The 26,448-nt window shown below is 34.7% G+C and overlaps 1 protein-coding gene across 3 annotated transcripts in view; it reads left to right on the forward strand.

Moving 5' to 3' along the window:
• The first annotated feature begins 7,978 nt into the window (after nucleotides 1-7,978).
• LOC106464056 (aminopeptidase O-like) overlaps nucleotides 7,979-26,448 on the forward strand; it is a 57,946-nt gene continuing 39,476 nt past the window's right edge. For 2 of the 3 annotated variants that reach the window (XR_002611632.1, XR_001291096.2), the window contains exons 1-3: nucleotides 8,126-10,641; nucleotides 14,281-14,447; nucleotides 17,074-17,185. Coding sequence is in view for 1 of the 3 variants with exons in the window: in XM_022391717.1 (XP_022247425.1) it covers nucleotides 9,335-10,641; nucleotides 14,281-14,447; nucleotides 17,074-17,185 (1,586 nt within the window). In the remaining 2 variants the exon portion in view is untranslated. Of the gene's footprint in view, nucleotides 8,033-8,125; nucleotides 10,642-14,280; nucleotides 14,448-17,073; nucleotides 17,186-26,448 lie in introns of those variants that run through there. The other variant, XM_022391717.1, reaches the window with a different exon arrangement.

Below are 26,448 nucleotides of genomic sequence, written 5' to 3' on the forward strand. Positions count from 1 at the left end.
TCCATGTTACACAGTAGTTTCTCTCTGGTCTACTCAAAACTCTACTGAAGTAGGCCACCACATGTTCGTTTTCGACCACTTTCTGAGACAACACTCCTCCAATTCCAACATTTCTAGCATCACAATTCAGTATGTACGGCAGTGAGAGATCAGGAAGCTTTAAAAGTAGATTGGAGGTCAATTTTTCTTTTAATGTCTTGAAAGAATGCTGGCAAGAAACTGTCCATTCAAACTTCTGGCTTTTTTATTCATATCATGTAGTGGAGCAGCTATAGTTGCAAAGTCTTTCACAAACTTCCGGTAATAGGTACAGAGTCCCAAGAAACTTCTTAACTCTCTCACATTATCTTGTGTTGGCCAGTCACACACTGCTTTCACCTTGTCAGGATCAGTTTGCACACCGTGCTCACTTACAATGTGACCCAAGTAAAGCACCTCTTTCTGGAACAAGTGGCATTTTTTGAGATGGAGTTTGAGGTTTGCTGCTTTCAAACACTTGAATACTTCCTCTAGCCGAGACATTTCCTCATCAAAAGTTGTTGCAAATACCATGACATCATCTAGGTACACTAGGGCTATCCTCCATTGTAGGCCTTCCAGGACCCTTTCCATCAGCCTCTCAAATGTTGCTGGAGCATTGCTAAGCCCGAATGGCATCACACGATATTGCCAGAGACCTTGACCATAACTAAATGCAGTCTTAGGTTTATCTGCTTCAGCCATTTTTACTTGATGGCAACCTGACTTTAAGTCCAGAGTTGAGAACCACAGCAATTCACAATCTCGATAATTTCGCTCTCTATGAGTGCAAAACCCACAATAGCTCGAAACAGAATCGTAAATTACCCAAACCTCACCGTGACTACTGTTTGCTTAAACATACATTCAATCTTCCACTGGCTTTTCTCGCCAGGCTTATATACTAACAACGAGGCTTCGACAAAATTCGAGGAGTTCCCTGATAATTCGAGAAACTCATTCACGCATTCGCTAGCAGGGTCACGTGACTTCCGCTGTCGTAACAATATTTTTGAACGCTCGATTACATCGCCCTTATAATTCTATCCAAGAAAACAGTATTAAAGGACTCACAATAAGATATTTTGTATCAGTAAATAGAGGCTAACTTGTGAAATGTTAGAAAAGGATGATTCTCTCTTGTTTTTTTATCATTTCTTAATGAACAATTGACAGCACGATAAGCATGCGCCACTTTTAACAGTTGCTGTCTCTTTCAAGATGACGCGGAAACAGCTGGAGGTAAGTACCGGCAGAATTTCACCCCTGATCTGAAAATTAATTCTGGTAATTATTAAAACATATAATATCCTCAAGATTACAATATAAAATCAAATGATATTCAACGTATATTACCAAGCAGTCGTAAATAAACAAACAGTAACAAATCGAAATAAAAAATGTAAACAAATTACAAATGAATAAAATATAAAGTATACAATACACTGAACACACTACACATCAAAACTTAAAAATATGTGATATTCGTGTATACTGATGTCTGACAAATAAATCCGGTTCAGGATTGTTCTAAAAAGAATAAATTGAACTTGGAAAGCGAAAGAAAAGCAAGCAACCACAATCTTGAAATTCTAAGAACTCAAAAGCGAAGATAAAGAGGAATGTATATAACACTATGTCAACTACACTATATATGCTATATCCAGTGGCGACGAGGCCTTTCGCTTAATGCCAGGACTTATCAGTCTGGTTGGGATACGACACAGTTGTGGTTGAGATGCTATTTATATTATCAAATTGCATGACAAACAATTGTTGTGGTGTGAAGTAGACTGCGTTGGTGAATTGTAATGTTTATCTCTTTTATATGAGTCATTTATAAGTCAGAATTAGGGTTAGTATAATAACACAATATTACTTATTTCTCTTAACACCAGTTGCTTATTATTATTATTAAATTTTGCTTGAGTTAACTTTACTCATTATTCGGAACTGGCGAACCAGCAAACTCGCCTTACTCTTCCAGGAACAGGTCAAACAACCACAGCGTCAGTGAGAGAAGACTACATTAGTAATTCTGAGAAGTTATTTGTGAAAATAAATAATAATGTATCACATGTATTCACACTATATATGCTATATCTAGTGCTGAAGAGGAATTTCGCTCAATACAGGTCTCATCAGGCCAGATGGGATATGACAGATACAGTAGTGGTTGATAAGCTATTTATAACCAGCTGGAGTACCTCTTCCCGGCAGAAGTTATGTACATTCATGATTAATGAAAGGTTATCTTAGGACATGACAAGTTGCTTCCCTTATGTTTAATTGTAAAAAACACAAAAACGCCCATAAAAACTGCAAAACACAAAATGTGCTACTGAAAATTTGTATGTATCTCCCCATGGACCAATGAACCTCCATACCAAATTTGGTAAAGATCCATCCATAGGAAATGAGGAAGTGGTAAAAAACGCCAATGAAATGTAAAACTGAAAATTTGTATGTACCCCCGCATAAACCAATGAACCTCCATACTAATTTTGATGAAGATCCATCTACACCATGCGAAGTAGTTACATGGACATACAACAGATAGTTCTATTATATTTATATAGATATCCATTTGCATGAACAACAACTGTTACGGCATGAGCTATACTAAGTTCCTAAAGCATAATTTTTCTAGATTTTAGGAGGCAGTTTCAAATCAGGATTCGGATAAGGTTTAATTACACAATATTATTTATTTATTTTAAACCAATTATTTATAATTATTATTTTAGTCAGCTTCCAATCTGTATTACAAGGCTAGAAACCGGGTTTCGATACCCGTGGTGGGCAGAGCACAAAGAGCTCATTGCGTAGCTTTGTGCTTAATTACAAACAAACGAACTAATGTCTTGCAAGTTACAAACAAAACCAAAAACTAAACTAAGAAAAAAGTGTCATTCATTTAACACATTAAAAGAACATTTTAAGCATTATAACTCAAATATAATATACTAGCCAAAATAAAACTATTCATAAACCAATTACAAAAATACGAAAATGGCATAATCATAATTAAGAACACAATGCTCAATAAACTGAAGATTATTGTGCAGGATCCCTTCAGAATCGAACATGGATAAATCTTTGAAAATATCATCCAAGGTAGGTGCAGGTGCAATGGCATAATCATAATTAAGAACACAATGCTCATTAAACTGAAGATTATTGTGCAGGATCCCTTCAGAATCGAACATGGATAAATCTTTGAAAATATCATCCAAGGTAGGCGCAGGTGCAATCCCATCAACAGTTAATAAAGCGGAAGCTTTAGAGGTGTATCAATGGTTGTCGCGGCTAGAGTACAACCATTGCACATGACGCCATACTGAATTTTCGTGTCTATTTTGCAGTTCACCATAATCCTTTCATGTATGTAAGAGACTGTTAGGTGCTTCCATCTGTGAGTTACTAAACTCAATTCCTTTTCTCATTATCATGAAATGAAGAAGTGCCAGCAGAATTCAGCTGAACTAGGACTTTTCAACTAAATTTATTCTACTCATGATTAACACCTACGTTGTGATGCCAACAGAAACGCAGACAAACATACGCGTAGTATGATATTTCAAAGCAAAATATGTCTAGTTACTTGGACAGCCACAAATATTAGCAACCGAGCTTTCGCGATAATGTATGACCATTACGAGTCGGCAATTCACTGTAGCTTGCATCATACACACTAAAAAGGAATACTGATAAAATCCGGTAAAGCAAGGACTTTTCGGTTTAGATTCAGACACCTGATCCTTTATGCTGAAAAATAACACAATTCCCTCGCTACAGGTGTTGAAGTTATATATACACTCCTTTGTGTACTGGAGATGGCTAGCAATATCGCGTGACCTTCTCTGCAGAAAACGCACTACTACACAACTAGTGTTCAAGCGATTCTCGATTCTTGCAAGATGTAAGAAAAATATCTCACCCTAGAAAATTAGTCAGTGGTTCACAAAGTGAGCTATGCTTTTTCATCTGAATCTCAGAATTCGAAGTAATCATCTTCAGTTGTAAAAACTGTTGTTGTTCTAGTTATTAGAACCACTAACGTCAGTATCCTACCTGCATAGCAATCAAATAGCTATCACCAGATATTATTTTATATCTCGAAGTAAAACTACTTGATTGCTTAGAAAATAACTATTGGAAGGGTTTTTTCATCTCATTAATCTTGTGGTTAACATACCATCGCTAGGTTATAAAAATCAATTGAATCACACAATGCAGGTACAAACATTTCACCGTGAAACCCCACTTGATAACTCTGAACGCCATTTCCTTCCAGTCACTGATCTTACAATGAAGTACTTGCCCAAGTTATTGATATCACAGACAAAATCAGAAGGTCGACTTCTTGACCAATCATAGAAGTTGTCTTCTGAAATAGGCTAAACAAATTCCCCACCCCCAGTGTTAAGGGTTAACAAAATGGAATTTGACCACTTTCCAAAGTCTGGAATACCTAGATGCGGGAAACAGGCGTTCCAATGGCTGATTCTGAGCCTTGGATGGTTTAGTCCTTGATGCTATTGAGCACATGAGTGAGGTGTAGCTACGGGAATGACCATGTAGTGCCAATGTTCTAACTGGGGGAGAATTGAGCTGTCTATCAGCTAAGTTCAATGCTCAAAAGAAAGGTGCCTCAGAGAACTTAGATACACATGATGTGTGCTGGTTGCATGGGATAATATACCCTGGCAAGGCACTGACACATATCGAGGATATCCTCGTTGATATGTTTGTAGGGAGGCTTCCCAGTGAAACGATGAGACAATACTTAACTCTAAGATATCTTCTAATGGAGGCAATTCCAGTGACAACAAGGTTCAAAGTTATAACTTCAAATAAGTCATAAGAGAGTAAAAGCCCCAGTAGAAGCTTTCAGTCTTGACTGATCATCCTACCTAAGTGCTTCACATCAAGCTCGAATTGCACAGAAAGCAAACCAGCAGTTAAAACCCCTTGGCACTGTGACATAACCCCACTGTTTCTCACTGATATTTAAGCTGAAACCAATATAGATAATGTCTCTGCTAGGCTGTTGCTCCAGTCAACTACTCATATTCTGCCAGGCAGCAAGGTGGGCAAAGCTACCAGTATCACCTAATTGCACAATAGATGCAGAAAGGTCAGCAATGAGCTGTAGCTGCTGCAACTTCCCCTTTGTGAAACTAAAAACTAGCTATTTTGGGAGCACAGCAGGTAGCTTGAATCCAAAGGTGTGATGGTCATCCCAGCTCTCTCAGTAGCGGGTGATGCTTGTTATGCGCCTATGAAGAAATAAAGGCAAGAGATAGCGTTTCTGGTTGACACAGGAACTACCAGAATGCTGTTTGATTTTCCCATAAATCAGACACTCTTAGTAAAGATATACTAACTTTGTTTTGGCAAATGATAACAGACTGTCCGTGACTGAAGAGGCGAATATTCCCTTACATCTAGATAAAGTGAAATTTCACAGAATGAAATCAGTAATCTCTAACCTGGAGTCTGACATTGATATCCTATGGATGGAAATGCTGCAGAAATTGTTGGTCAGTTTTGCCTGTGCAACAGGTGAGCTGCATTTCGATGGGAAAATCATCTGATACTGGCCAGATCAAGCTCAGGAACAGTAGCCTGCATAAGTAAATGTTGCAGAAGAAATCACAGTCTCTCTGTGTAAATAAGTAATTGTTTATTGTATTTTATGGATGTTATGTATTACAATTTCGAAAGGTCTGAAACTGAGTTAAATGATACTTTAAATTTAGTAATTAAATTGTACTTTGGATTTAGCAGTTAAGTAAAAGCTGATATATAGTCAGTTTATGATATTTGCCAACAAGATTGATACAAACAATTTTCTTTTTAACACAACTATGTTTTAATATACAAACAAGAATACAATTTACAATAACAGTTATTACAAACAATGATTTATATACAACTATTTTTCCAACTTAGAGGAAATATAAAGTCTTCTTTCTAATCTGAAACTTCGTTGGCGTTTTATGGAGGGTTCATGATGAGCGAGTTAATTACGAGTTGATGTAGCTACAATTCGCTTAACGAGAAGCTAGCTAGCTTTATCCTTCGTTATTCACCAACCACACACGCCGAGTGACGTTATGTAATGTTTTCGTAAAAATACTAATGTCAGATAAGAATTTACTGATGTTAAATGATTTGTATTATTCGAACTTTGTAAATGCTCCTGGTCAAATATCTGCAGTTTTCCGATTGATAAGCGTTATAACAATCACAGTTATAGCTTCCGAAGTTTATAGCACACTGACTATAGCAAACTAATAATAGATACTACTTTTAGGCGCGTCGCGTTGGTTATATTTATAGGTGTGTGAAGAGTTTCTCGAGAAATCAGATTACATAACAATACAAAGCTACATGAAGCGTTTATGTACATTCATATATTGTTGAGTCTTACACTCGAGAATCTAGGCGGGAGTTTCGCAATACATATTTAACAATATAAGCTATGTATGTTTCTAAATATAAATGTAATATAAACAAACGTCGATATTAAAATACATATATAATGATAAATCCTTCACATGAGTGAGATCTAGTTTATTGGTGCCATGTAATGTGCTGATAGAGCAAATACACTGTTTCATGTTCACAATGAAGTAACATTATCTTAGACAGTTCGAGGAGGGACATATTATTGGTGTTGTTCTGTAATTATAAACATCTGACAGTAAAGCTTCTAACTGGACTGGTCATCAGCAGAGTAAGTGAAGTAGAAGTAACTGAAACTAGTGGTATCGCTAGAATTACTTGCATCTTGCCACATCTAAAAGCAAGTACCTGGTTACCAACACATCTAAGGTCACTAATTGAGGATTGTGAAAGCACTCTTGACTCAGCACAGTAGCAAAAGCATGTGACTTGTTGGCTGCAAATACTTTAGACCTGGCATTCAGATGCTGGCAAGTCAAACTGGAAGACAAGAGCAGAGCTAATTCTGCTTACAGTATTTCAGATGGCTTGTACGAGTTTCACATATGACAATAAGCCTGTGTAATGCACCTGCCACTTATGAAAGACTAATGAACTTATACTGAAGGGACTGCAAAAGGAAAGGTGCCTAATATATATAGTGAAAGCTTCAGTGCTGGCATATCCTCACACAACTGAGAGTTCTTAGTAGATACTGCTCCCAGCAATGAGTAGTAGGAGCAGTGTTATCACAGTTGCAAGATAGAGTGGAATGTGTGATAGCACAATATGCTAGTCTTGTGCTCATGGCTCCAGAACGATGAGACTGCAAAATAAAGAAAGAACTGCTTGCAGTTGAGGTATTCATCAAACATTATCTGTTGTACTACGCCATCTGTGTCAAAAACACGGAAAACCGAAAGATTGTCTTGTTCCACACAGGGAGACCTTGTCCATTTATCGAATGTCTGGATCTTTGAACACCATGTTGAGAGAGAAAGCCATTTTTGCCATATTGGCATTAAGTCATATAGTAACAGATTTTTCTAGTGACTGGATACCATCAAATAATGCTTCAGGAGCACCAGAAAAAGAAACTGAAAGACTGCCTTATTATATCATTTCTTTTCAGAAAATATAAACTTCATGAAGGGCTCAGCATGGATCCAGAAACTTTGTCTCCAAATCAAGAAAAATGGCAGAAGTCTGTCGTAAACTGTTTAACATGTTTAACACACTGCCTAGATCTACTTTAAAATAAAATATTGAACTAAGATAATCCGTAACTTTATTTTTTTTAAGAATTAGAGTTTATACTTGTTTAAAATTATACATGATCTTAAGTACATGTATCTAACGTATTTGGAATTTAGCCTCCCCCTCCTTCCTCATACCCTACTACAATTTCGTGGCTTAACCAATATGAAAGTAATATTTTGATAGTATTTTCTTTCGAATTATCCATGAGCCATGTTCATTTGTAACCTGTAATCACAGCCAAAATATTCTAATGTAGTTTTGTTTTGTTTTTTATTAGGTTATACTAGCCTGTTTTAGAGGGGTAATATTGTCTTTGTACTTTCGTAAAATAAATTCAATTATTTTGTTCTTTATAACTGTAATTTAGTTATTAACATTTCAAGAGGACGCTAATTCAAAAAATAAACAGCTAACTTAGGTTACAGACAAATTAATTGCAGCATCTCGCGAGCGTTGGATAAAGAAAAAAATGAATATTGTATTTTACTCTACCTATGAATATAAGTTAAAATATATTTGTTTGCTTTTGTATCTTTGTTTTAAAGAATAATTCTTATTACAACATGGAAAAAATATCTATGAAACAAGTGCATCGTATGATGAATCACTTATTAAATGTGATTGATTGTGGTATGGTACTGACGCATGAGTCGGAAATATTTGATAATAATAATATGATTTACTGTTAGTGCTACGCTAATTTAAGTCTACACTACTGATACATGTATCTGTGTTCAGTATTTTCCGGAACAGATGCCGAACAACTAGAGCATATAATTCTGAAGCACTGACAATTTAAACTGAGCATTTTGCAACTTTTGTATAAAAATATTTATTATATGCCTTCTTTTGTAATTTAAAGTTTTCGTATTGTATTAACTTCATATATGACATAGCATGTGCAATGGATTACGCATTTCAAATTCTATAGCTTCAGCCTGTAGACTGTAGTATAACTATAAGTATATTTTAACTAAAAGCACTATACCTGTGAATACATATGCACAAAATGGTTTTAATGAATATCAATAAAGAGTGTTTATATGATTTCAAGACAACAGAAATCTATTAACCTTTATGTTTTTGTAAGAAACAAATTATGATTACAAAATTTGCATATTGTTATATCTGATTGAGGACTGACAATAACAGTGTTTGACGTTCCAATAAATAAGTTGAATGCAAAAACAGAATCATAAGTTACGGTTTACAGTCATCAGTTCCTTGCCATTAAGGTTATATGTACCTTAACATCACTGCCAGTTTAATGATGCATTGCTTTTAAAAAATTGACTTGCTTTTTCTACAAATGTGTGTGATTATTATATAACAAAAAAGGTGATATTACATAAAATCAATTGATGTTATTTTGGCTTCCAATTACTACAGTTAATAATTGAATGTAATACCAGTCCTATATTTCCTATAGCTTTAGAACAACTTTGTGCTCTTTGAAATGTTTACATTTCATTGAACATTGAGAGGCATTTAAGAATCCATTATAAGCAAGACAGGCCCATCTCAGAATTATGTATTCAAGTAACCATTATTTACCTGAACTGTGTCTTCCACCTAAGTAATCATACTTGTAATATAACTCGTAATGAATGAAGTGGATGAGAAAGACCTGCCTTTGATGGCCAATACAAGTGAAATTTTGGTTAAGCATTATGTAATACAGTTAGATTGTGAACTTGATCAAAAAGTCTTTTTTGGAAGTGTGACACTTTTTCTTGAACCAGTTAATCAGAATTGTGAAAAATGTGGTTTATCAGGTGATAAATTTACTAATCTAAGTCAGGTGTATTGGAATACAGTAGAAGATAATATTATAGCTAATCCTTGTCATCAGAACTTTCTGAATTGTCAAGAAAATGTTTCAAATGAAGGATTGAAGAAGATTACTGGTAGTCATAATAAGAATATCAATTTGAGACAAAGAATAGTAACAAGTTCTGATGTGCCACACAAACCTGTGTCAAAATCATTTAACAAATGCCATGTGTCTTGTTATACAGAAAATCAGTGGAAAGACCATTCACTAAAGTGTGAGAATTTAACTATTTTAAAGACAGGAAAAAGAAAGGGTGATAATATAAAAGAGTCCAGAAAAAAGTTAAATTATACAGAAACTTTCAGAAATGTTGACTGTCATGATTCTTTAATGCCTGTATTAGGTTGCTGTGCAAATCTTCAAGCATATTGTGAATTTCACAAATCTGTTCATCATGTTCAAAGAGATAAAATACACAACATATTTAGTGACAATCACAAATTTAAGAAACAGTGCACCATTTCACCTGAAAAATGTGTGTTTGAGCAAGAAGAAGGGTTCTGTAATTTTTTAGAAAGTGGAATTGACAACACTGCCAAGTCTAAACCAGGTATTGAAGATGTTGACTTCTGTTTGTCAGAAGATCAGATGAACCCCAATGCACTTTTGAACTTAAAGGGCTTAGATGATACAACACCAGATACTGTAATTTCAACACAGTCATCTACATGGAGTTTTAAGCACATGCAAACAGAAGAACAACCAAGTAAGCTATTAAGTGGTGTAATAAGGAATGATAATTTCAGTGTCCTTACAAGTGAGACTGAAACTAGTAACTTTGAATGTATCTTGGACTGTTGTGATATTACAGTTACTAAAGTTCAAAGTTTGAACACATTTAGTCTTATAGATAGTACTTATTCATCCCACTTCAAGTTAACGAACGCTGACAAAAATGTAGAAGAAGTAGTAAAGTTAGAGAAAGAGGATCTTTGTTTTAGTTTGGAAAAATGGGCCTTGAAGATCTGGAAGGAAGGAGTTAGATGTGGTCATACATTCCCACAAATAATACAAATACACTATCAGACCAAACCTGAAGGATCATCACTCTTGTGGGTCAAAGATCAAGATGGGAGGTCAGTATACATGTATAATCAAATGCTAAGTATAATAATTTCCTAAAACAAATTTGAAATATAATTTTTTTTTCTGGTTGTAGTAAAATAGTTTGGCAATTTTAGTTATGTCCTATAACAAAATTTTATTTTGATGATTGAAATATTATTAGCTTGTCATTGTACCTATATGTATACATTTGTCTATATATACATATATATATGTTTTTAAATCTATCAGTTGGTCTATGTTAATGCATAAATCTACTTAAATACACATTCCATAAACAAGTTTGCTGCATTCTCTTGTAAAATTCATTTTGTAAATGAAATTTTGTGAAATTATATGATTATTTTATAGGGAAATCTTGTTTAAATTATAAATAAGTCATGATTACACTACCATTGTGATTTTCATAGAGGCATATGTAAAGGTACCATTTGATAATTAGCAGATATGTAGGTTTTTTTCTTTTGATGGATAAATCCAAAGGAAATCTAGCTAGTGCAGTCCATAATCAACTTTCTATCAGTAGTACATACAATTAATGATCATGACTAAATATATATATATATATATAATTTCAAGTTGTGTAATTTTTCTAACTCTTTCATATAAAATATAATTCCAAATTTGATTTTCCTACAAGATAAACCCACAGTTCATAGATGTTTCTTTGAAAATGTCAGAATAAGATTTAATATATAACATTTAAGGACAACAAGAGGCTTGTTGGTCCATTAAGAATGTTCCAAACACTAAACTAAAAAATTAAAATAAAACCTCAAAGCCAGCTCTTATCATTTAAATATGTATCAGTCATTTCCTTTAACTCTCTTAAATTTAACTGCATTCACCAAATATGAAGGCAATCCATTTCAAAAGTCAACTGTTCTATTAGCAGATCCACTAATGGGGGAGGGGTATGTGGCTTCTACCCTGCCAAAATTTGTATTTGCATCCCCTAGTTTTAATGTTCGCCTCATTAACTTTGAAGAAAAAATGATGTATTAACACTATCAATTCCTTTAACATCCCTAAACACCTCAATCAGATCTTTGCTGACTCTTTTTCTCAAGAGAAAACAGTTTCATAGATCTTAATCTGGCCTGGTATGACAACCTTTCCATCCTAGGTATCAATCTAGTAGCCATTCTTTGAGCTGTTTCTAACAATTCAATATCTTTCTTGAGGTAAGGAGGCCAAGACTAAACACAATACTCCACATGTGGCCTAGAGAAAGTGACTTATACAATGAAATTATAACCTCTTTAGACTGTCAATAAAACTTAAATCCTATTTGTCCTACTGCTAACAACAGCTCACAGCTTAACTGGCTTAAGAGACATCAACGAAAACACCAAGATCCTTTTCTACCATAACACTGTTAAGGTTATTCCCATCAAAATTATGCTTATAATTTACACAGAAAAACAGCAACTTATAATGAGTACAAACTTCTAATAAACTATTTTTTTGCAGTAACTAACAACACACAGTAATGATAAGTACAAAATACATAATGTGCATACTTTTGAAGTGCTACAACATGGTACATGGTGCTTTCATGCTGGCCCACCTATTGTTTCTATATGCTAAGGAAGTATCATCTCATGAAAATATATTATCTGTCTTGTCTCTGTTTTGCTGCTTTTATTGGTACATTCCTTGTTTGTTACCTTTTAATGATATCACATCATGTAGTTTGAACAAGTACTAATGAAACCCAGCTTTGAAAGCTGTTATAAGGAAGATTTAAATATGATTGGATAGAGCATGAAAGTGTTATTTCACAAGTGGTGCTTTCTACGTCTAGGATATATATATATACTCATTTTAACAGAAATATTTTTGTGTAAACCAAATTGTTTTCCATGCATTTTGGGTCCCATGTGTCTTGAATCTGTGTTTACTGCACCTCTTGACTTCCTCCAATTAGTTTTGCCCCTGCATAGTTTGAACAAGTCTCATTGTGTTTTAAACATTAGAAAAAGAGACATGAAAGTAAGGAAATAAAATTTTAAAAATAATGAAACATTATATAGTATTTCTCATGTGTCTGTATAAATTTAAATTATAAAATAATACTGTAGAAAAATAAGTAAATGTATGTCTTATAGGCATTAAACTTGTATTTATGATCACTTTTAAAATGTTTTAAGCAAATGCCTTGAGATTGATAGCTTTTAATGCAATTACATGTATATACGGTACTTAAGTTATCAAAGCTCAAAATATACACAGTACTTGAAAGTTAGGATCAACACAATCCCATCAAGGGCATGTGATCGGTATCTTCAGGCTTTCTGTCCATCATAATGGACCATTCATATGAACAGCCCTTTTCTTTTCTGGAACTACTTGTCCATGTTAATGAAGAGAACATGGCAGACCTACTGGAACACAAAATCAGACTTGTCCATATATATTTCAACATTGTTCACCTATATATATTTTGTTAGTTGTTTTCAAGTAGAGATAGTTTTATATTAGTGTTCAAAGTTATATAATATCATTTACTGTGAAAGTTGAGTTTGAAATACCTACGAGGCTGCTTTTATTAGCCACATGTAACTAGGTATTATGCTGCTTCTGGATGTAAACAATCACGTGGCTGCTGCCATATACCTAAAATAAATAAAAAATTCCTTATTATGAAAGTTAGTTCTTTCAAAATTCAGTTTGCAATTTGTTTCATCAAAAAAGTCAAAGAAGTAATGAAGATATGTGGAAAACTTTAATTCTCAATTATGTGATCTTCAAGATTCATAGATTTAACTATTGTTTTAAATGGACTACCACAAAATTTGCTGAACTACTAAAAATGTCATTACTTCTTTACTGATTGATGTAGAGCAACAATTCAAAGTTATATGGAATGCTTAGTTGACTCTTAAGTTTTATGAATTCCCTATAAAAGTCTCAAAGAAATATCAAATAGAAGTTTTCAATGTATAATAGGCTATTATAGTTTTTTAAATATTTTATAAATATTCAGATGTTATTGAAAATTAAGTGATAACTGTATTGATTAGAAGTTTGTTTTGACAAGTTCTGTATTGTAGTGCTTCAGTGTTAGGAAAACATTAGCTTGAAAATCTGTTCATCAACTGATGAAGTTTTTTGTTTGTTGAGTTTTTTAAATACCCATTTTAAAGTTATGAACAACAAAAAAAGGGTTTCTTGGCCTGAATGTTTACTAAAAGTATTTGAAAATTTTTGTATATTATTCTTTAATCAGTTGATGGAAAAACTAGCAAAACATTGATATAAATAACTATTATAGGGTAATTTCAAAAGTGTCATGTACATGCAATAATCAGTTATTTTAGCTATTATATTATTATTTTTGTAGTTTTAGACTACTAGTTTATCATCAGAGATATTTTGAGTTGTTAGATTACATAATAAACGATACTTGATTTTAATTTCAGATAGAAACCGATATTATCTCATTGCATTCAGTAGTGTTATTTTTAATGTTTGCCCATCTATAAGAAAGTAAGAAGAAAATGTTAGAGTAAGGTCTGTAGTTATTGGGGGTACAGACAGATTTAAAATTTTGTATAGTTTGTGTATACAAGGAGATTTGTTTTTAAGGTAATGAGGCGTGCATTTTCTAAATACCATATTTGGTATTTTCTTTGTGTTTCAAACAGAGACTGTGTCTTCACATATGGAGCAAGTATTAACAATAGGTCATTACTTCCCTGCCAAGAACCTCCTGTTGCTATGGCAACCTGGAGAGCCATTGTCACTGTTCCAAAATATGCAATTGTTTTAATGAGTGGAGATGAAGATCCTTCTGTTATAGAGAAAGAAAATGGTGAGTAAGCTATATATATATATATAAAGATGGCATGTTTATGCTCTGAAGCACCTGGCAGATATTCTTATATAATTATAGCTGTAAAATAAGAGTAGGTTAAGGAAATTTCTTGCTCTGTTGCTTTACAATTACATGTAAGAGAATATGTCCTTGTAGTCTCTTATATTTGAAGCTTATACTGTCTAGTAGCAATTAACAAAAGATTTTATACTGTAGCTAAAAAAATAGCCACATTTTTAAAAGCCTTTTGAAATTAGAAGAATTCCTGATGATTTAAATATTGCCACCATAATAATCTCTGTTTATATTTATAAAAAATGGAGGATAAGATGAATAATTCATTATCGGTCTGTTAGTATGTCTTTTGTTGTTAACAAGGTGTTGGAATCTGTTGTCAAAAAGTTATTTATAAATCTTTTGGAAGGATGATACTTAATCAAGGGTTTTGGGCAAGGTTTTAGTAAAATTGAATAAAAATTATAACTAAAATATGCAGTGGAGAGATAATTTAACTGCTCTAAAAAACATAAAGACAGAAAGCATCAATATCAAATTGAATTTAGCTCGTCACACACACACATGGGCCTATCGATGAAGCTTTTAAAATAATTCAAACTAACAGCAAACATGACATCAGCAAATTGACAATTACCAAAGTCAATAAATAGTTTATAAAAAAGCAAGTTTGAAATTGCATTATTTTACAACCTTTTCATTCTACTACTAAAAAAATCAACTTATAAGGAAAGCTATCAAAATGCATAATAAAGTTTGAACACCTGAATAAATTATCTTTGGTTTTTGTAGATTCAATCAAGTTCAAGTTCTAAACCTCTCCTCAAAGTTTAGACTCCTTGTTGAAGCAGTGAATATCTGTCACTGACCCTTAATTATTGTCAAGTATCGTGTTGAAATTGTTAATATCTATCATTTATCCTTCCTAATCACTAAATTTAATTTTTATATAATGAATATCCTTCATTGTATGATATATTCAGGTGAATTGAATATTCATTCACTAAATGATAGGAGATTTGCTCAAGATAATTATTATGGAGTAGTACTAAATATCTTACTAATTGAGTCAATGTTAAATGAAATAATGAGACTTGGCAAAAAATAAACAACTTTTATTATATACTAAACACAAACAATTTTTACATTTGTAGTTTACTTAATTACTTTGGACTGTCTCTTTTATTGGACCACTAGACTGACTACTGACATCTAAGTTCTACTTGATTATCTTCATTGATGTGCCAGACCAAACTGCCAAATTCTAGGTTCTTAATATCAAAACATCTCATTTATCTGATGTGAAACATTATCTATGTGACCAGTCAATCGAATTAAAATATAGGTGAACTGTAACCTCTAGATATCCCCTGAATATTTGTTGAAGGACAATGCTGTCAACATTCTTACACAACATTGTATTAAGAAATGTTCTCCATGAGCTGTAACAGGCATTACCTACTTTGAGAACATCAAAGGAATAAAGATAACTTGAATAAAAGATCAAGTTAATGGTTTTCTTGACCATATGTTTTGTGAAATCTACACATATTCAGAACAAAGAATAAATTTAATATCTAATACTACAAGAAGATAGAAACCCATGCTATATTCATATACCACAATTGATCCTTACTGATTGCCATGTGTCATGTTGAAATAGTGAATATCTTAATATTTTTTACTGATCCTTTGGGATTGCTAAGTGTGAAGTTGAAATACTAAATATTTTTCACTGATTCTTACCAACTGTTATGTGTCATGTTGAAAGAGTAAATACCTATCCTCAATCCTCATTGATTATCAAGTGTCATGCTGAATTAGTAAATGTTTTTAACATGATATCATTAATCAGTAATAAACAAAGAACAATATTCCATATTTTAATATGAAACCATTCAATTAGTAACAAACAATGGCAGATATGCACTATTTTGTCATAATACCAGACAATTAGAAGCAAACAATGAAAGGTATGTAATACTTCAAAATGACTCAAAACAGTCAGTAGAAAACATTGAAACTAATCATGTAGTAATCAGTAAGAATTAGTGAAAGATAATTACTATTTCAACCTGACACCTGAACCCATAAAGATTTGTGCTGTATTAACATATATGACAATTAGTAAAAATGAAAGAAAGAAATGCACCACATTAATATGCCACACACAACCAGTAAAAATTTTTAATGATATGTACTACAGCAAATATACATATAAAAAATAATGTTTGATAATAAGTAAAGGTCAATGAGTTATGTACCATGTCAACTAGCAAAGATCAATGAAAACTGTTCTGTTTGGTTTTATTTGATAAAAATACCCCTTTTAGAAAATGTACTTACCATCAGAACAGTGAAAGAATTCTGGGATTTTTGTCTGTAGCTGACTTTAAAGATAAAAGTAGGGAAACTTGTAAAGAAATTAAAGCATTATGACTAGGTGTATTTACAAGTTTGCAAATATTTTCTTTTTAAGGTAGTAGGAGCACTGACCTGTATGCTTTGTTTGACCATGATCACTTTTGTACTTGCATATGTTTTGATGAGTTTTAGAACATGCAACTGCTATTGATTTGTAATTAATGAAGTCTTCCCAAATCTATAGATAAATTGGCATACAACTACTATACTAAGGTCGAACTACCAGTGTCCACGTTAGCTCTTGCTGTTGGGTTTTGGAAGGAATACAATCTTGGCCTCTCTGGAAACATTTCTGAGTATTGATAACTTTTCATTTTAAGGATTTACTTATTTTATTGAATTTTTTTACATACTGTAATTGTTAATATAGAAAAGTGATATACTGCATTCAAAGAGCCTCATGTAGAAATGGCTGATTTCTGAAACACACTTACCTCCTCTCACACTTTAGTTTTATTCAGATGAAAGTTTTTCTTCTCTGCCCATAGCAAATTATATCTTGTGATTCTCTCCACCTACATCAATGTGCCTCTATCCCAGATATATAAGTTCCCTGTTATTACTTCCTATTCACTTTTCTCAATGGCAGAACATTATGATGATGGTTTTACATGCTTGCTTGCAGGTTTCTCTTACGTATAGTGTAACTTTAGTTATATAAATGCTTTGGACAACACTTTTTCACCTGTCTTATTGGGTTTTGAGTTTATTTTCTATTTTCTTTATTGTCCACACACAAAGAAAAGAGGTTATAATTTAAAAAAATTTCTAAGATGTTTCAAATATGAATTCTCACATTCACATTTCTGACAGGAAGTTTTCTAATGCTCCTACTCTGCCACCTTTGAAATCTAGTGTAGCCAGGCATCAGGGGGAGGTCCCCTTTCTGTGAAAGATGTCCAATCTCTCATACGGAGAGAGATGGAGTCTTACATGAGGTCTGATGTTTCTTTTCCTGTTGGCTCAGAGGCTGAGCTTGTGTGGTCTCAAGGGTGGACTGGTAAGAATTTGGACATTATGTTTTTCTGACTCATTCCTTTGCTCAGACAACTAATTACAAACCTCAGATGAATATCCCGCCTCCCGCACCATTTTTGCAACTAATACATCAAGTTTGTAATGTCTTGAGCATTTCTCCTTTGACTTATTACTCTTCTCCTTCTTTGTTGGGGGAAAGTCATTTGGCTGATTATTTAGTCATTCCACCTTTGCCAGACATTGCTGTGCATGCTCGGAGATATGCTGATCAATTGAGAGAGGGTGCTGCCATGCATTGTCCTCCCCATTTATCAGATCAGCGTGCATTAGCTTTCCATCTCTTGGAGGACCCATATTTAGATTCTCAGAGGTTAGATCCTCTTCTTCCTATTTGGAGTTCTAGGCCTGATGCAATCATTTGTCTTAACCTAACTCAATTTTCCCAGATTTGTCTGTCCCTTGCAACAGTTTTGCAGTTTTTGTCTTCTTTTCCACTGTTGTCTGAGGCCTATCATAGATCTACTGCTTAATTTTCAGAGGATCACAGTTATTTATTGACTTCTACTTTGGTAAAGTTATCAGCTTCTGCTCTCTCAATGGTCTATTGGTTGTTTTGTTTCTGGGATCTTTTGGAGAGAGATGCCTTGTTGAGAGCATTTGACTTTATTATTTGGCATTTAGAGATCTCAGAGAAGCTCCTTTCTCAGACATTTGATTTTTGCAGATATTCCAGATTCCATGGAATCTTGGGTTGGATGTTGCCTGTCTCCACTATTATCGACAATGGCCTATCACCATTCCCAGTCTTCTGTAAGATGGTTTCCTGCATCTCCCTTTTGGGTTTCCAGACCTTCTATGTTGGCTCCACATTCTATCGAAATACAAGGGAGATTCTACCCTTATCGGTGGGTATCCTCCACTTGTATGGAGTGCCGACAATAGCATTGGTGACTACCCTATAGGGTCTGGTTCTGTGGAGGCTCAGCTCAGACAGTTTGTGTCTGTATGAGAGACCTTCATCACCAATCAGTGGGTCATTCTGGTTCTTACAAGAGGATTGGCTCTTCATTTCATCTCTTCTACTCCATTGTCTATCATACCAGTTGTCTTTCCCATCCCCAAGGATTGTCTTGCATCCAGTCATTGAGCACAAGCCATCCAGGATCTTCTGCATAAACAGGCCATATAATGCGTCCACTCCTTTCTTGAAGGTTTTTATTCCCATTTGTTTATAGTAGTAAAGAAGATGGGCAATTGGCAACCTGTTATTGACCTTTCTCAAAATTGGTTCCTCCAGCCTCCTTAATTAACCATAAAGTCGTTTCTTTTTCTTCAGTGGCACTTTGCACCCAGTCTGTGAACGACAAAGTTAGATGTTGCCGACGCCTATCATCATATTCTGATTGTGAAGTCTTTATGTCATTATTGCCATTTTGTGTACGATAGACAAGTTTGTCAGTTTTGCACTCTACCATCTGTCTCATATGGCTTTTCCTGGATAGTCAGATCCTTTTCATGTCATCTTCACTTATTGGGCATTCACACTCACCATTATATGGATGATGAGCTTCTTCTCACTCCTTCCCACTACTTAGCAAAGCTTCACACTCAGACTTTTTTATCTGAAGCTGTGAGAGGCTGGTTTCTCCTAAAATGGAGAAGTCTGTTCTTACTCCCACACAGTACCTCATCCATTTAGGGGTATTTTTCAATTCCCAAATCAGTCAGGCCCAATCTTCACCTCTACTCCTTCAGGCCATGGAATGGGCTATTCTTGTTATACAGTGGTGCAAGTGATTCTATCTCTTTTGGGGATGTGGGCATCCTTGGAATCACTCATTCCTTTGGGTTGGGGCTACATGTTTTCCCTTCAGTGGTCACTACAGGACCAATTGAATATTTGCATGGATGCACTGGGTTTTTTGGTGACTCTATTGACTTCCAGCCTAGTTGATCTTAACTTGTGATTGAACAGGGACAACATGACAGTAGGTGTCCCTCTCTCGCCTCCACATTCAGAGATACATATTTTCATGGATGCTTCTATCCAGGTATGGGGAGCTTGTGTAGGAGATATGGAATTCAAGGGTCTCTGAACAGAAGAGGAATCTTCTCTCCACATCAATCTTTTAGAGCTTCTAGCAGTTCAATGAACCATGTCTCGGGCTCTCAAATTGTTGCAAGGGAAGGTGGTAATGCTTAACCCAGACAATTCCACTGTGGTCATTTACATTTCAAAGCAAAGGAGCACTCACTTCAGGTCTCTTTGTTTTAAGACATTAAATCTTCTCCTTTGAGCCCACAATCATCAGATTGTTCTCCTTGTGTGTCATGTTCCAAGTGTTATGAATTTAGTGGCCAATCAGTTATATTGTCCCAACAGTGCTCTTCCCACAGAATGGATGCTTCATCCACAAGCCTTTCATTGGATCTGTTCTCTTCTCAGGATGCCTTAGATCAATGCTTTCACCACTCACTGGAATTCCCAGTTCCCTTCCTTCTGGTTTCCTGTCCCTCTGCCTTTAGACAGAGATGCTCTTGGCCAGGATTGGATGAGTTTTCATCTTTACGCATTCCCTCCAATTCATCTATTATCCGAGGTTCTTGCACCGATTCACTCCTTGTCCTGTTAAATTCTTCTGGTGATGTCATATTGGCCAGGTCAGCCTTGGTTTCCACTCCTTCAGGAGCACCAACTTCTTCCTCTCTGACCATCCCTCTTATGTCAGCCTTGGTCAGACATTCTTCATCTTGCAATCACTATTTTCCAGCTTCACGTCTGGTTTTTATGTTGTCTGTTGCATGACATCAGGGATTGACCTCTCAGGTGACATCTTTATTAACATGATCCATTTGGCATCCTTCGTTGGATGTTTATCAACAGAAATGGTTTACTTATCATCAGTGGTCTCTCAGACATGGTTTTAATCCTTCTTGTCTCACTGTGCTGCATGTTTCCAGATTTCTGACATGGATAATCAACAAAGGTTTGGCACATTTGTCTGTTTCTCTGTATAAGGCAGCTTTGTCAACTGCTTTTCATTTTTTCGGAAGACGTAAAGTTTTTGAGTTCCCAGTTTTGTTCATGCTTCTGAAACCTTTTTGGGTTATCCATCCTCAACATCCTTTCCAAGTTCCTAATTGGGATATCTCAGTGGTTCTCCATGCCTTATCTCATCTGTCCTTTGAACCTTTTGTGCCAAGTTCCCTATATCACCTTTCACTTAAGATTTATTTACTTCTCTTGTTGGCTAGCGAACATCAAGATTCTGATGTGTTTGCAGTTGATGTTCACAGGACTCTTTTCCATTCCACTTATGTTTTTCTGTATCCTGGTAGGTCCTTTCTTCCCAAAACTTCATCGGCTAGAGAAAGGGATAAGGCTTTCTCTCCTATTCATCTTCCCTTGATTTCTCATTTTTATGAACACTTAGGTCCGAATCATCTTTGATGCCTAGTTTGGGCCCTTTGATGTTATGTTGAGTGCACTGAAGGTTTTCAAGGTTCTTGTCACTGTTTGTTTATCCTTTAGGATCCTAAGGTGTCACATGACTTATGCCCTGTCACTTTGGTAGGTTGGGTTCATCAGTTTGTGTGTATTGCTTACTCTGGGCTTTCATTGGATGAACAGATATTTCTTCGGGTCTCATCTCATCAAATTTGCCATATCTCAATATTCTAGGAGACTCGGTTGTGTTGCCCGCTGGAGGAGATTGTACAGGCTGGTATGTGGACCATGCCTAATAAATCTATATCTTGTTAATTTGTCGGTTGCCTCATAGGAACATTTTCGGCTACTCTTTGTGGCTGTTCTCCATGCCCTGGCTAGTTTGTAAGAGAGGTGAGAGACTTCATTTCTTTTGTGTTTTTTCTATTCTTTTCAGGGACCCTCTTGACGTTTTCATTTGGATCCTACTCTGTGACAGGTGTTGCCTGGTCACGTATGCTTATTTCCAAATCAACAATAGCTACCAGTCGACCAATAAATAATTTTTTCCTGGTAGCAAGGAGCTCTATTGAGATGGGGTGTTCCATAGGACCATTTTGTACATTTTCTGGGTGGTAAACAATTATAAAACTACAAACAATTCCTACTACTGGCCCGCTGCTCATGGACTATCATAAGTAAATCTTAAGGGGATTTTGCCCATCCCTGCTGACCCCTGGATTTAATAAATTGGGGTTGGTTTGTTTTTAAAAATAGGGAACATGGTTCACCTACTGCACTGCCTCCTTGGAATCCCCTTTGCAAGCACCCCCCCCCCCAATCCCCATTTCTTCTAGCAGAGTGTGGGAGTCATTACCACTCTCAGTTTCCAGCCACTGGAGTGGTGGACAGAGGTCTATTCCTCCTGAGTGATGCTTGAACTCATTATTCCACTGAAGGAGAAGAAGGTAAAACTGGGTGCCCTCCTACCAATAACCCTGGATGGTTTTCCCAGATGTATGGTAGGAGCAGGACCAGCCTACATGGGAATCTATTTGTAATTCTGGTTTAGAGATGACCCTTCGTTATCTGCTTGCGTTGTGTATGGGCCTTCTTTTCTGTCATTATTTTCATTTCGATGATCATGGAAGAGGGTCCTTGACTCCTCATAATTCTGCATGCGGAGTGTCAGTTCCTGTGCTATTGGTTGAACTTAGTTTGTTCCACATCCGCCTCATAATTCCGGGGGCAAGAGGTGTTGCCTTGCCTCTCAGGTTGGGGAGTTAGGATTGCTGTTTGTAATCCTAGACCAGGTCATCTCTGTTTCTTCAGGTTGAGCGAGATGTGACAGATCCTGTAATTCTGAGTTTGTTTTGTTGCATTTTGTACTTCTTCAGGTTGGGGCAAGGATTTGTCCACATTTGTGTTGCTTGCCTTTTCTTCAATATTCCACAGGCTCGACATACAACATTCTGTAACTTTCAGGTTGGGTTTCAATAAAACCACATTACTAAACCAGACCAAATACAAATTGGATCTCAGCCCTATAATTCCAATGACAAGACATGGGACCTTGCCTGCCTGGATGGGGCCTGGACGATTTCACGTTTTCTAATGATGTTAGGATTTTGTCTCTGTGGCCAGTTGGCCTTTACCACTCAGGAATTACATTTCATGTTGTCTAGGCAAAGAGCATACCTGTTCTAGAAGTAGAGTGGCCCCTCTAGTATGCTATTACTTTATCTCATTTTCACATACCTCTTTTCTATGCATATGCTTTCTATGTGGATCTTGCTCTCACTGGCCCCTCTACCTTGTCATTGTGGGATTCTAGCTTAAGTGTGAGCGGAGGTAAGTGTGTTTTGGAAGTTAGCATTTTCCTATACCTATCTCCTTTCACACTATGAAATGGCCAGTTCCAAGTCTGCTAATTTGGACCCTTTCAAAAAGTGAATAGGAAATAATAATGTGGAGCTTATGTACAAATCTTGGATAGGGTCACATTGACGTAGGTAGAGAGAATTACAAGACTTGACTTGCTATGGGCAATATAGTGGGGTATAAATGCTGGAGTAAGCGAGGTAAGATTCATACCAATGCTTAGATGGGCAGAGAAGAGAAACTTCAGGATAAAGCTAAAGTGTGAGAGGAAGTAAGTATTATCAGAAATGCATTTCTGGTGCAGAAAAATGTTAACTTTTCATTTCTCTGTGACAAGTTTCCATAAAACAAATCCAATAGGGGTGAATTCTAAGATTTAAAACAAAAATTGTGAGATCTAATATCAAGTGGTCTGCATTACAAAGAAAGCTGTCAATGTATAATTATCTTCATAATAATCTTTTTCCTGTTATAGAATTTTTTAAAAAATTAAGCTTTTTATAGAACTTTTAAATGTGTTGAAATTAATCCATTACATTTAGTTTTCATAATTGATTAGAAATAATAATGACCCAAAAAAATACCATATTCTGGCTGGGAGATTTTTAAATACAGTTGTAAAGAGAAAGAGTTACTCTAAGTATGAAAAAAACCCAACTAAAGTCTTATGTAAATTGTTTTTGGAAAGCATTTTAGAAAACTTTGTGAAACATATTTTATAAACTAGGCAAGTGATGCTTCAAACATTTATATGAACTGTAACTAACTATTTACATAATGTATTAATAGTATTGGTGTTGTGTATGTAAGTGTTATGCATCATCAATGGGTAATTCAAAGTTTTGAAAATGTTTATAAATTGAAGTTAACTTGTATGGTTTTAATCAAGAAATAACATTAAATCATCAAAGTTAATAAATATAGCTTGTAAAAGTGCAAGAAGTAAAATGGGAGAGAAGAAAACTAGTGAAGTTGTCAGTGATTATGGTATATTGGAGAAGCTACAGTTTTATATGAAGAGTAGTTATATTACTAGAGAAATGGACATATATTATAATGCTGTTTTTATATGAGGTGAAAACATCGATGAGGAGTGTCTTATGCAGTATATTGTGAATTTTTAATGTATGGCAATATAAAAAATGCCTTTAAATGCTAGAGTGTGAATTTATATTGTTAGATAAAACAAAGGCAGCTTGAAGTGGTTCTGTATTGGTTATTACACTAAAATTATTCAGTGATATAAAGAATGAACAAAATGAGATAGAAAAGAGACTGAATACTGTGGAAAAGACTCAAGAAAATTTAGAGATGAGATTAATTGATTTGGACAAGTGAAACCATGGAAGCTATAAGCTTAAATAGTTCCAAGACTGTTAAATTTAAAGAATGGATACAGAAAATAAAAAGAAGATGGAATAAAATTGAAAATATAAAAGATAATGAGATTAACATGAAATTGAAAACTTGTAAAGAGGAAGAAAAACAATATTTTATAATCGATTATAATATTATTAATAAAGAAATATAAGTAAGAAGAGAACATAATGAAGGATTTATCAAAGAAGTTATATAGAGTATGTTGAAATTAGGTAACTTAGAGATATTACAGATAATTACATTAGGAGAGTTTGTTCAGAATAGACCTTTGGGTAAACCTTGGCCAGTGAAGATAAAGATTGTAGATGTAGCAAAGAGAAAAGAGATTTTAAGGAAAGCTAAAATTCTGAGAGGTGGTCTAACGAGTTAGGGAAAGTGTTTGTAGGTTTTGATAAAGCACCTAAAGAAAGAAAAATAGACAAACAATTTTTTCAAGAACTCAAAAGAATGAACGGTGAGACAAATCTGATAACACGAAATGGAAGTAGTATGCAGAAAAGGAGAATGAATGAAGTATCCTGTCCATAAGACAGGATTTTTTATAAGTCCTATACCAACTCTGGAGAGAGAAAAGAAGGGCCACACCTAGCAAAATGATACAACATTCAGTTGAAAAAAATGATATAAATGGTAACATTTCTTTTCACCACTGAATACATTTTAAATTGTTACTATATTAATGCATAAGGTTCAAACAACTAAGTTGACAGATTTTAGGAAAATAGTTGTAACGAGGAGGCAAAAGATAGTTAGGGTAACAGAGTCATGTATTCTGGTCAAGTCTGATGTTAATATTATAGGATTAGACTCTATAGTGGGGATGACAAAGAGAGAGGAGTTCTACTGTATGTACACAATGAGCAAGGCTGTCAACTTTTTGGAATCTGTTTAAGTGAGACATTTGAAAAAGTACAATTTTAGTGCATGGTCAAGTGCTGAAATTTATCTATTCAATGAAGCAAAATGATGCAGTCTGGTGCATTTCCTAGATCAATGTGATGCTGAATTTGAGCATTAGAATAGGCCCAACTGTTTATGTCTCTCTTTTAATATGTGAGTGTTGGTAGCTCTGCAGTAGTTTGTATATTCTCTCCACTGGGAGGGATAGGAGTTTGTGTAATAAATGCACACAATATTCTTGATTTCTTTACTCTGTTAAAAGTTAAATAGCACAGAACTTGAGGTGTCTGTAGGAAATGATTAAGCTAAATATCAAAACACAAGATGCTAGTCGGAGTTGTGTATAAAAGTTACAACTATTACAATTGATGAAAAATGCAGTTATTACAAAAGGAGTTACTCATTTAATGATGGTTGGGGACTTCAGTTTTCATGAAAATGATTGGAATGGATATTGTGTTACAGGAAGTGAGGAGATACTTTCAGCAAAATGTGTTGATTCTGTTAGTGACTTTTATCAACACGTTGATTTCCATAAATGCATTAGACATGATCAGTAACCATCAACAGCTGATTTACTGTTCGCTAATGAAAAGTATATGATTGAGAATTTAGGTTCAATAGTACCAGTTAGTCGTGTTGGTATACTCTAGTTGTATAATTTATATGGCAGTGTTCATTGTAGTTTGAGAAATGGTAATAGAAATTGTTGAAATGATGCCTAAGAGAAAGGAGTTAGGTGAGATTAATGGATGGAAGAAATAACAAGTGTGGGCATGAATGAAAGTTAGATTTAAAGAAAAAATTGGGAACCTCTAGCGAGGAATATACTACTTAGACAAATAATATTATTGATAAGACTTATTGTACTTCATTAAAAAACTAATAGGTGTTGTAGATCAGTAAAACAAAAGTACAAATTATTGAAGAGGTATATGATAACTTAGAGGAACAAAGAATATGGAGAGTATAGGAATCTGTAATATAATTTTA

Source organism: Limulus polyphemus, unplaced genomic scaffold (genome assembly GCF_000517525.1).
Source record: "Limulus polyphemus unplaced genomic scaffold, Limulus_polyphemus-2.1.2 Scaffold1550, whole genome shotgun sequence".
Classification (NCBI taxonomy): Eukaryota; Metazoa; Arthropoda; class Merostomata; order Xiphosura; family Limulidae; genus Limulus; species Limulus polyphemus.